The sequence below is a fragment of the Rhinolophus sinicus genome, chromosome 15, assembly GCF_057876585.1.
Source record: "Rhinolophus sinicus isolate RSI-liver-muscle chromosome 15, RSI-T2T, whole genome shotgun sequence".
NCBI classification, from domain to species: Eukaryota; Metazoa; Chordata; class Mammalia; order Chiroptera; family Rhinolophidae; genus Rhinolophus; species Rhinolophus sinicus.
In genome coordinates this window covers 5,207,101-5,219,449 of record NC_142515.1, presented here as the reverse complement: position 1 = coordinate 5,219,449, position 12,349 = coordinate 5,207,101, and the positions used below count along the sequence as shown (strand labels likewise).

Genomic DNA, 12,349 nt, shown 5'->3' with positions numbered 1-12,349 from the left:
GCTGGAGTTAATCATACATTGGCGATTCTAAATGACTGTCTTTATGGAGACAGATACAATCCAAGTTGTGAGAAAACTGTCTAAGTTCCCAAGGCTAGGAGGATGAGTCATCCTTGACGCTCTGAATATAAAACAGAGTAAGTACTCCTGCAAGTATTTCAGAAAGCATGGGAATACTTAGGAAACGGCCCTGGTAGAGAGATGAGGTACTTAGTCTAGAGGCTCAGCCAACATCGAACAATTTCCTTTTTGGTTTCTGTTTAATCCCTGCAATCACTACATATGTGAGTCATGGTCTAAAAACTAGTACTTTCACTCTCTGAGTGAGATGGTGGGTAGGAAATAAAGACCAGGAAATTAGTCTCTAAGATGAAAGGTCTAATTCTTGAGATTCTAGAGGCTTTTAGATTTATCCCACAGAATAGTGGAGAGAGACATAGGGCTGTAATAAAAGAAAATGCAACCCCAAATGACACGTTGACTGTATAAAAGCACTAACAGATACTCGCTTATACATTTCCAATTGTTCTTTTGAAAAGACATTTTCAAGAGTCCAAGTTTTTTCTCATTTATCTTTTTAAGAAAAGGAGCCCCAGTGTCAGAAGACAGCCTTCTGGGTGTGCTATAAATTACACTTTTCTGCCCAGTACTCCACCGACTATTGTAGGAACATCTGTGGGAACTTGTTTCTCGACTCTATGCCACATACTTAGGTTCTATTCCACATCTGCAGCAGATGCTCTGACCAGAAGGGAGGTGTCTTCCCTTCTGAGACGAGGCACAGTAGGCATGACTGGTAGCAGCTTGGCACGTGCGGCAGCCCAGGACCCGGCCTATGTCTGATGAAGGAAGTCAGCCTTGGAGATCATTTCTATACACCACCTGTTTACAGCGAGTCGGAGTGTCTATACCTCACCCATTTGTTTTCAGAGCAGCATGTGATTTTAGAGACACTTCCTTGTCCCTTCAGCTCAGGTTTCATTACCCTCCCTACATTTCCTCCAAAGTATAAAAATGAGGTGTGGTGGAACCAAATATTTACACAGCTAATTAGCAAACTGAAACCTGTACGTTACTTATTCAAAACATCCTAACAAGGTTAAAAGGTTCCCAGTGAGTAACCTTATGATTCTGTTAGGTTAGAATGAGACTGACTTACTTGTTCACAGGCCAGAAAGACTACAATGTCACCCTTCTCGCCAGACTGGTGAATTTCAAAGAGAAGGCGTAGAACAGACTCAAGAGACCCCTTTGGAGCCCCGCTAAGGTACACGACCTCCACAGGACGCTTAGTTTTCACTTCTATGAGAGGCACGTTGCCATAGTAAGAACTCAGTTTGCTGATGAGGAGAGGTGGAGAGTTTATTATGAGCTTCAGTTCTGGTCTGGCCAGTAACACATCTTTAAGAAGTCCGAGTAGCACATCAGTGGCAACGCTTCTTTCGCTTATGTCATCTAAGATGATGACCCCATAGCTACCCAGGAAAGGGTTGGACATCATTTCTCTTTGCAACATATCATCGGTACAATACCTACAAGGAAGAGACATTACAGTTAGAATACACTTATGAAAATCATACAAAAAACTAACAACAAAAGTGACTTTCCTGTATCTGTTTCTCTAAATCAGGAGTTCTAAATCTTTATTGGGGCCAAGATTCCTTTAAGATGATAAAATCTACAGACCTTCAAAACCGAAAAGTACATATAAGCAAATTTTAAACACAGCTTGCATACGTTCACAGACCTCCCAAAAGGCCATCGCTGAACCCTAAGTTAAAGACCTCTCCCCTAAGTGTTTATTACAGATATTAACAAGAGCTATATGTAACATTTGCCCTGAACTTTTTAAACAAAAGAGCAGTATCACAAAATACCCTGTCCTTACAGTAAGCATTTCCCCCTCTTTCATCAATGGAAGAATTTCGAGTCAAAGCACACATTTTTCAAGGAAAGGATACAAGAATGACCCTCCTGTGTTAGGCCTGTGGCCCGGCCAGCTCACTGGGACGCTCCTGTCTCGGGCCCCTGGCCCAGCCAGCCCACTAGGAGGACTCAGGTGGTGGGACACAGTATCACCAACATGTTAGTGTCAACAAGTTTGAAGAATTGCCCAAATAATAACCAAACAAAAGCATCTACAAAGTAATCACCTATTTCAGGGAAGCAAACTGGCCAGCATTCCCGGAGAGTTAGCAGTGATTTTGATGGAATTTTCCAGGAGTCTTGGGATATTTTAAAAAATTATTATTAAAAATAATCTATTATTGGTTATCCAGATCATGCAAACACCTTCTTTCTGACACTATTTACATATTTACCTATATTACTCCTTGAAGAAACTAATCCTATGTTTTCTACACATTTGTTTATTTTATTTGTCCTGGTACATGGCAGATTTGAAACTGTTATTCTTAGATCCACTTGCAAGGCTGGCCCTTGACTAGCATTTGGGAACTCAAACCTGGGGGAGGGGCACGGTTCTCACCATCCCCAGAACTGATAAAGAGGCGCTCATGGTGCTTATGGTTTGTACAAACAATGTAGTCTACCCCGCTTTCCTTTTGGGAGTCAGGAATTTTGGAACAAGAAGGTCATGCCTACATGACCTGTCCCTAGTGAATACTCCGGGGAAGGAGTCTCTGGTAGGATGACCTTTCTTTCACACGCGTTGTCATAACTCACTGCTGTGGGAATTAGCGTGTCCTATGTGACTCCCCTGGGTAAGGGCGCCTGGTTTCCCGGACTTCACCCCATGCACCGTTTCCCTTTACTGACTTTGCTTCTGCAGTAAAGCGGAGCTGTGAGTAAGGTACATGCTGAATCCTGGGTCCTCCTAGCAAGTCATCAAAACTGGGGGTGGTCTTGGGGACCCTTGTGTAATCCTCAACCCCTTTCAAGAAAGAAAGAAAAGGAAGGAAATGAACATTTATGAAGTTCCTAGTGTGTGCCAGGCACTGTGTTGGTGCAACATTTCTCATTTAACCCTCAGAATAAATCTTCAAGGCAGGCATTACTATCCCATATTTATAAATAAGGAAACTGAGGTTCAGAAAGGTTAGGTACCCTGCCCAAGTCATAAAGCCAGGGAGAGAGTCAAGATTTAAACCTGAATATCTATTACACTTCATGCCACTGTCACATTGTAAAGCTGCATCCTTGGCCGCCATGGTTTTGGTGATAAAGTCCATGATCCCTCTCGTGGCACCTCTGTGAGCTCAAAACATCTGCTCTCTGCCTCTCTTTTCATACCGTTCTCATCCCGCGTCTTGGCAAACAAGCAGTGATAAACTGCTAATTATTCCTTTCCTCAAACTTAAATTTTATATATATATATACACACACACATACATATAGTATATATATACTGAATACTAGAATACTGTATATATATACATATATATTCAATACTAGAATATTACACTTTGTACAAGATGCAAACAAACAGAGAGAGATGCATTCAAAATCTAGCTTTCAGGTCATCTGTTGTTGAGGTTAATTAGTATGATATAATAAGTTACAACTGCCTCTTGTCTAAAAACAAATTATTTTAACCTATAATACTTCCTTAATATTAGAAATTAAACCTCTATTCCCTCCTCAGCAAAACTCATCCCAGCACTGATCTTATAGGAAGAAATGCTTCCTGCAAGGTGGAGAAGGCATGTGTGTTATGTAAATGTATCTGGGCTTAATTAAAAAGAGATGAGATGATGCCTTATTTAAAGCTGCTAGAGTCAGCAAGCAAGGCCTGGCCTTCTCGATGATTATAAAATACTGAGGGACTGCTAAGGCTCAATCCTGAAACTTACTCTACAAACCTTTCATTTTCTACGTAACACAAAGATCTATTTCTCACTTTTATGGTAATAAGGTCATGTATACAGTGCTTTAAAAAGTGCTGTTACTGGTAACTATGTAAAAACATAGATACATTGCCAATGTTTCAGGAAATGCAGTTTAAATTGCTATTAACAGCAGAAGGTTACCTGTCTTCATGAAGTTCAAGTGCTGTTGGTTGGAAGGGTCCCAATGGTTTAACACTACTGGCCTGAAGACTGTGTCTTCTATTTTTGAAGATAAACATTTGCAGGAGAGCAGCTTAGCACAAACTAAATGGGTCCCACGGGCTTTCTGATGGGGAAAAGAACTGCACCAGAGTCTGTAGCAGGCAGCTGGACAGGACCTACTCCTTCCTCCCACTACCCAAATGTTCCAGATTTGTGGGACATCTTACATGGGACAAGCATGCTGGGTGCTGGGGATGAGTCTGCAAAACACTGCCCCTGCCATACTGTAGTGTGCTACGCTCCACTGTACTCCACTGTACTTCAACGCTGTACTGTACCACACTATACCTACCACACTGTACTATACTCTGCTACACCTACTATATCATCCTAGTTACACAGAGCGAGGTTCCTCAGAGCTGTGCCCTGGCACGCTGGTGTGCCACACAAATGGACTACAGATGTGCAGACGTACTATTCCTGAGATACCTGTCTCCTTAGCCCTTGGAGCGGTCAGGCAGTGCCTGGGGGCAGCTGAAGCCCTTGGGACAGTCACCGTCGGCTACCAACAGCTGTGACCTTTTCCTGGAGGTGCTGTTAAGACATTCCCACTTTATGGGCTGTGACATAAAACTGCGTGAGAACACCGGCCCAGAGCAGTGATTTTCCCCAACTTTCCTTCTTTTTCTTTTCGTTTCTTCTCTGTGTTAAGCCCTTGGAACCCTTTATGCAAAGGAAATCTCCCAATGAAGGTAAAACAAAACAGAAATAGGAAGGATGCCCCTTGTCCACACTTGTGGGAGCGCTGAGAAGGCCTCCTGGGACCTGGAAGACTCTGAAGAGTACAGTTTGAAAAGCAGGGCTCTGAACGGCCATGATGAGAGCCGATGCCAAATTTGTAGAAACCCACCTGGGTTTTCTGATTTACACTCCAGGAGGGTGAGGGAAGGCTTTGTGGAGTAGGTGACCCTGTGCCGACTCTCGCGTGGCCAGAAGGAATTAGCCAAGCCTGGAAGTGGTGCAGGCCCTCCAAGCAGAGGGACTGGCTTGTATGAAGAGACCCGGTGTCACCCTAATGGGCACACACACAACCTGTATGGACCTGTCCTGAGAGGAAGCTGGAGAAGCACAAGCCTGACGGTCTCTGGGCAACCGAACAAGTCGTACTTTTTCCTGAGGACTACGGGGAGTCCCGGAAGAAGTTTAGACAAGGAATCCCTGATGACGCCCGTCTGGGAAAACAACTGGTGCATGTCAGGCGGGTGACAGAGACCGGTTATAACTCAACACAACAGATGCTTAAAACGTGACTGCAAGAACACAGTCTTCTGGGCAGAACACAGCCCAGAGTCGTCAGGCACAGCACATGAACGACCCCAAACCAACCTCAGGATTGTTTCGCTGGTACAGCAGTTCTCAAAAGGGATCACGTAGCCAACTTCATGGCCAATGTTCACGTCCATTTCGTCTGCGACCCTCAGGGCGAGCTGGACGGCGGTCTGCCTGTGGACCTGTGTGCACACCACGCCCCCGTGCTGGTAGTGGATGGAGAGGCAGTACTCAGCACACCACTGCGGAACCTTTAACAGGAAACGAGACACATCAGCTCCCGCCAGGAAAACAACAAAACCAAGGGCTCGTCTTATAAGTGATTTTCCTTTCAGCAGTGAATCATCAGTGGGCTCATAATATCTTAGTGAAACTGAACAGTCTGTGTTTATGCACAGAGCTATTACTAGTAAATAGAGTTAAGAGGAAAAAGGAGTTAGCAGGGACCATTAAAGTTTGACTCCCAGATGAAAAAAAAAGGCAGATAAAAACAAAAGGAAAAAAAATGTTTAACCTCAGCTATGTTTCTGAAAAGACTAATGTATAATATTTAATGATTATTGTTTTCTTTCTGGTTACAAGAAAGCTCCATCAAAAATATGGCTTCTGGTATAAACTATTGTGTTTTAAGCAATGTAAACATTAAATAGCATTTCTATGAAAAATAGTGACTCAAAAGTAAAGCATTTACATTTACATCTAAGTGATCATAACAAAATAACCAGATAAGCCTACTTACAACTTCCCTGTAGTAAAAGCTAAATACACTAGCACATATCATCGAAATACAATGAAAAATAGGCCCAGGGAGAAAAATCAACCAATCCATCCAGGTTTGGGAAAAGGTAACATCAAGGCTGCTATGGAATCATTTATTTTAAAAGTCCTTGTATCGAAAGTGTATTATGGTCAGTTGATTTTATCAAGTTCACATGTGGAAGCGTTACTACAGTAGAAAGTGCTGAGCTCATTTGTATGCTGCAATCCTAAGGCACGGTCAATAAATTATGCTTTGTTACATGAATTTTTAAAATAAATCATTCCAAGAGTATTTTAAAAATAGATGTAAGGTATTTAAAAGTTTTAATATTTCATTATCTTGAGATTTGCTATTTACTAGGCCCATCATGGAATTCACAGATTTTAATCCTCACTGTAATTTGAAAAATAAACATAACTTACCAAGAATCGTAAGTAACTCCAAAATGAATGAACTTGGAGTGCAAATTCCCCTAGAAGTGCAAGTGTAGTTCCTCCGTTTTAAGATAGGTGTCAGCCTTGTCAACAGGTTGGAAACTAATCCATAATTACTTACTACCCACTTGGTTCTATGAAAGATGCACATGTGAGAAAACTGCGCTCGGGGAAACCTGAAGCCGAGGCCCGAGACCGGAAATAACCAGGTGCCTAAGGGACGGGAGTCAGGAGTTCCAGGTCTGGCCTGCCGCTAGTTTGTTCCTTGTAAGTCACACTTTCTCTAAGCGTCAGTTTCCTTCCCTGCAAAATGGGTTGAATGCATGAGTTAGCCTTCAGGTCTGAGCCCGTGCCATCTCTTCCCACGCTGGCTGTGAGCCCTGGGAAGAGACCCCAGAGAGCACTTCCCGACGAGCATGTGCGGCCCAGCTCCCTGCAGTGGCTGGTCTGTGTCTGGTGCCCTCGCACCCACCTGCCAGCCACAAGCTCTGTCTTAGTCACCGAACAATCCCAGAACTCAGTGAATACTGGTTGAATGAACAAATTTACTTCTGATACTTTTCATAAATACTTTTAAATTCTGTGGTTCTGTATACTCTACCTTAAATTGCTTCACAATCGCCAGGTCACCTAACTGGGAATTCACATGAAACTTGTCCTCTCCCTGATTCCCTAGCAGGTAATTTTTCATTCTTGCTGAATCCTCACTTGTGAACCGGATTCCCTCAGGCGAGGGTCCACGACCCAGGGTCCCCAGCCAAGACTTCAACATCATGCTCATGAAAAACAGTATTAAAACTTGGAAATCTGGTCTCCCCACTAGACTGGAAGATCCTTAGGCCGCACGTGTATGGTTTATGTTTGTCTCCAACACTTAACAGAAGACCTGGCTCACAATAGGGATGATATGTATTTGGATGGGCGGATGGATGGATGGATACGGACATGGGAATAATTTTAAAAAATGGAGAGAAAGGCTTGGACTCAGGACTTAGCATGGGAGAGAAGTAATAAAACCAAGCGATACTGATTGCAGAGGAAGAATGAGCAGTATTCCCTAGCAGAATAATTATCCTTAAGAAAAAAAAATATTTCAAGATTTCTAACTTAAAGTACAAAGGTAATGGCATCATTAATAACAAGAAGACTGAAAGTAAAATTAAATGAATGAATGAAGCGAAACAGTAACATCCAGTTCTTTTTGGGGGGAGTGAGGAGTTGGGAGGGGAGGGAGATGCCCTTTGGGAGAGAACATCCTGACGGGAGGACATCTTGAGATCAACTGAGGAGCCAAAGGGAGGGGCCAGAGCTTGGACAGACGCGGAGTCACAGAACCTCAGAGCTCTAGAAGGCATAGAGTCCACGCCCTCATTTTACACGTGGGGAAACATCTTAGAAGGGTGACTGGCTCAGGTCAGACGGCCAGTACACAGCACAGCCAGAACCGATCCAAATCTTTGTTTCTCACCTGGTGTAATGTCCACAGAGCCAGTTGCTCTCAAGCATCTTTATACAAAGGAGGTGATCGAAGCTATGAGATTCTCAGCCTAATGGCAGTGTCAGGGGACAGTGCTACGGCAGTGGGCTGTTTCACACAGCTAAGAGTGCTGCAGACATGACACCATCCAGTTTTACTAAAACACTTGCATGTGGTTATTATGCCAAACTCCAGGATCGCTGCTTTCAAACTCTAGAATTCCACAGGATTCCAATGATTATGGGCCATGTTTCCCAGCTTCTGATTTTGTGTTTTGACTGCATTTCACTTATTCCTATCTACTCACAAAAATTCTGCAAGACTGAGTTATTACAGTATGTTTATAACAGCATAACTGTCGTACAGGCCTGGCAGTGCAACAAACAGACCAAACCAACGGTCCTCATTGTCCCTTCTGCCCTCCTCCACAATAAAGCAAATTATTTCACCTATGAGGCAAAGAAATTAATTTGGAAATGGGAACAGCCCTTCTACACGTTAGTTAGGATAACCACTGGAAGAGTGAACACACACACACACACACAGCGCTCAGTGTAGGGTGTTTGCTGACACAGCCAAGTTAGCCATTGAGCACAAGTCACAACTAATTGCAGAGAGCCCTGCGACATGCGACTGACTGCATCGGGTGGACCGCCCCTCCCAGTAACAGTTCCACAAGGATAATAACAGCAAGTGATGCAAACGCAAACTGAATAGAAAGGAGAGGACCACGAAGTCATCCGTCCTTTTTGTTACACTTCCACGCTTCTGCAAACCTTCTGTGTCGCTCTACGCAGCCTAAGGTGCCCTGCGAGCTTGGATGCCTTGGCCAACTCAGATACCAGCTGAGAAAACCTGTGACTCAGCAAAGGCCAGAAATGTGAACATTTCACAATTTCAAGTGACCCCAAGATGACAACTTCATAGGGGGCTCATGCGTTCTCTGTACTTTGGATAAAGACCATTTTGTGCCCTGATTCTCTGAGTCTCCTCTGGGAGCAGCTTTTTCTTTGTCCTCACAGTACCTTCCCTTTCTCACCAATGAAGTGCATTAGAGATTTCGCTTCTCCCTCTATAGTTTTTCTTTGGAAGACATTACCCCTCCCCCCTCCCCCGCAACATTTAGAAAACATTCTAAGTGGGCACTGTGAGAAACCGGAAAGCTTAAATAGCTGCACCTCTCTATGAATCACTGGCCTTACCTTTTTTTCAGACAGAAACACTGAATTCTGGGCTACCTTGGCTGTGGCTTAAACAACACTTAGTACTTAGCAAAAGCTGTGCAATTTGATGAAAAAAATGGGACACTGCTCCTTTAACATGTGAAAAAATAAATCTATTTACAAAGCAATCTATCTGAGAGTTTTGGTCATAGACGACGTGCCGATTTATATTTGGTCTAGAAACTCTCCCTACTGGATATCACGATTTTGAGTCTTTTCATTCTGAACTCACCTAACCATGTTTTCACATTCTCTCAACCCCGTCTAAATGCCATTCTCTGGACTGGACTGTGCCTGAGTGCTCGCTTCAGGCTCCGACCTCGCTCAGCCACCTCGTCGGCCGGGCCTGGGTGTGCAAGGCAGGCATCCAGGGCTAGTGTGGTGGCGAGAACGTGCGTCCTCGCTCCTCTCTCCGACCTGAAAGGAAACCAGCGGGCTGCTGGCCCATCAGCTGCTGTGAGAGTAGGTAAGAGGCGTCCTCTAGGTCACCGTATCTAATCTACAGCAGGGCTTTATCAACTTAAGTTAGTGGCTGAAGTGCTACAAGTTGTACAAATTCAGAAAGCAAAGCCGAGACTCTCCCCTGCCGACTCCCGGCTGAGGCTGCGCTGCGGGACGCTGGGAGGGCTGAGGTCCAGGGACCCCAGGGTGGGCGCGATCGACATCAGAACCAGGACAGCAGCAGCGGCATCAAACATTGTGACGTCACTGCTGCCACTGTGACAAGAGGACATTCACAGGAGAGACACTGTGTCGGACTTCCCGTCCCCACACACTGCGAGAGACTGTTTTGCTTCATCTAATGGATTTCTGAATAAATGAAGTGAGGCACTGTGCTACTACGGTTACGTACGTCCTGGTCCCCGAGGCGCCCAGCCCTCATTTGATTTCACTTGTCCGTCCAAACGGCCTGATTCTTTCTCTGGACCTGAGTCTGCAGCTCGTGCCAAGGTCCCACTCACTCGCCAGTGGTGGATCCAAAAACTGAGTGGGACCTGAAGGCCCGCCAGCTCCCCCCAAGGCATGGATCCGTCCAGCTGCATTCCTGCAGCATGCCCGAGGCTGCCCGGTGCGATTGATGCGGCTGCAGAACAACTTACAGAGCAGGGGGCCCCTCCTGAACTGGACGTCACACATCCTGGACGGACAGGACAACTCCTACATATCTTGGCAGAAGGAACACACGTCGGCCGTCCCAGCAGATACGGTGGGCAAGTTCACTCGGTTAATAAGCTGGAGATGCTCTGCACAGCTTCTTAATTTAGGTTAAATGGCAGTTACATCATGCGTATTCACCTCACTACCCCCCACCATTCCTGGGAGATCTCAGGACAAAAGCTAGAGAGAAGCAAGCAAAATAGATAATCCTAAAAATACGTCCTTCTCTTGTAGGCCTTTTCATAAACCTGCCCCAGAGAAGGTTAAAAGGAAAAGGCTCTATAAATACATGAAAAGTTGTCCTTTTTCCCTAGGCCAGTCACGAAATAGCCTTCATACCATATGCACCAAAGAGATGGAAGAGTTAGGATCCAGCAAAGACCCTTGTGGGCTTCTCTGGGACGCTTGGGCCTGAAGACAGGCTTTTCTCTGAAAGGTTTCAACGCCAAGGAACAACAACAAAAAATTCTTGGAAACTTTTTAAAATAACCAAGTTGTTTCCAGAATTAAGACACCTGATGTTCCCACTACTTTAAAGTAGTTTGGAACAGGCCCATGTTCTCATCATTTCAGTATTTTTTGATTTCTCCCACCCTGAAGATACGTCCTGCATTCCCACTTAACAGAAAGCAAGACTGATTTATTAAATTATTGAGAAGGTAAAAATGACATGAGAAACCATTGCGAAGTAGTAACATAACATATTACATAATACATGTAATTCTTGCCCTTAAAGATGACAAATTCTAAAAGAAAACTCAAGGAGTGTATAGATTTAAAAATTTTTATAGTAGTTACAGTTAACAATTCTGAAACTACATTATGAGTATTCTAAGGGTGACCAAGTAAAGATACCATGAATAATGAGAGCTAGGTTTCTCCCAGTTAGAGAAGAGAGTTACAACTATGGAAACGGGGAGGCTTGGATGAACCCCACAGTGTGGAACTGGAATCAGACACATCAGTATGAACTTATGGTATTAAAGATGTGCACAGATAGGGATAGAGATACCACAGAAATATATAGAGAGAAAGAAGTACACGCCGAGAAAGAGACAGGAATAGCACTGGATAGGCAGAGCGAGAGAGAGAGAGACAGAGAGAGAGACAGAGAGAGAGACAGAGAGAGAGAGAGAGAGAGAGACAGAGAGAGAGAGAGAGAGAGAGAGAGGTGCATACATGCACATATTTATTTCCATGCTCTGTCCACTGAGCGGGCTTAGACACAATGATAAACCAAAGGCAATGGGCATGCTGAGTTCCCAGATCTTGGTTTCTAAACACAATTCTCCACTAAAAGGAAGTGGGCTCCTTGATAAAAATGGCTTTCCAAGACCGGAACCAGGAACACACTAGATGAGCCTGTTAACATCTTACTGGGCCAGAAAGCAAAGAAGTGCCCAAGAGTGAGGGGGACATAGAAAAAAAGGCCCAGAAGTCACCTCTCTGGAAGGGGTTCCCACTGGCCACAGCAGAGGCAATTTGAGCAACAAAATAAACGGGCTTAGTCATGAATGATAATCCAGAGAAGAATGTATGAGTCCACGTTGACATACATCAATGAATAAATAATGAAGAAGAGAAACAGCTTTACAGAAGAATTCCAAATATTCACATGGAAGGAATGTCAGAATTAGAAAACACCATCTGCACCACCAGTGTAATAACGTCACAGGTAAGAATCGCCCAAGGATGCTAGAAGTGGGAGGTGAACGTGTGATGAGAAGCAGACTTTACGGAGTCTCAAAGTCTCTCTGCGTCTTTTCAATAATGGGGGGAAATAGTGACGTCACAATAAAAAACAAGGGCGTCACCACCTTACCAAGTCATCAAATTTAACATCCCCAGTCATGGGAAAAATCTGTGCCTCCTGATGTGACACCCGAGGACACCATAGCTGCTGTGGCTTCCTGCTGTAAGTGAGTAAGTGCAACCGGACCCTAAGGAAACATCAGACA

At 44.3% G+C, this 12,349-nt stretch overlaps 1 protein-coding gene across 4 annotated transcripts in view; it reads right to left on the bottom strand.

Annotated features, from left to right (window-relative positions):
• Positions 1-12,349, bottom strand: part of DHX32 (DEAH-box helicase 32 (putative)) — a 38,606-nt gene that overhangs the window by 14,561 nt on the left and 11,696 nt on the right. For all 4 annotated transcript variants that reach the window (XM_019742183.3, XM_019742186.3, XM_019742182.3 and 1 more), the window contains 2 exons: positions 5,397-5,590; positions 1,160-1,532 (listed from right to left, as the gene is read on the bottom strand). In XM_019742183.3, coding sequence (XP_019597742.3) covers positions 1,160-1,532; positions 5,397-5,590 — 567 coding nt within the window. The remainder of the gene's footprint in view (positions 1-1,159; positions 1,533-5,396; positions 5,591-12,349) is intronic.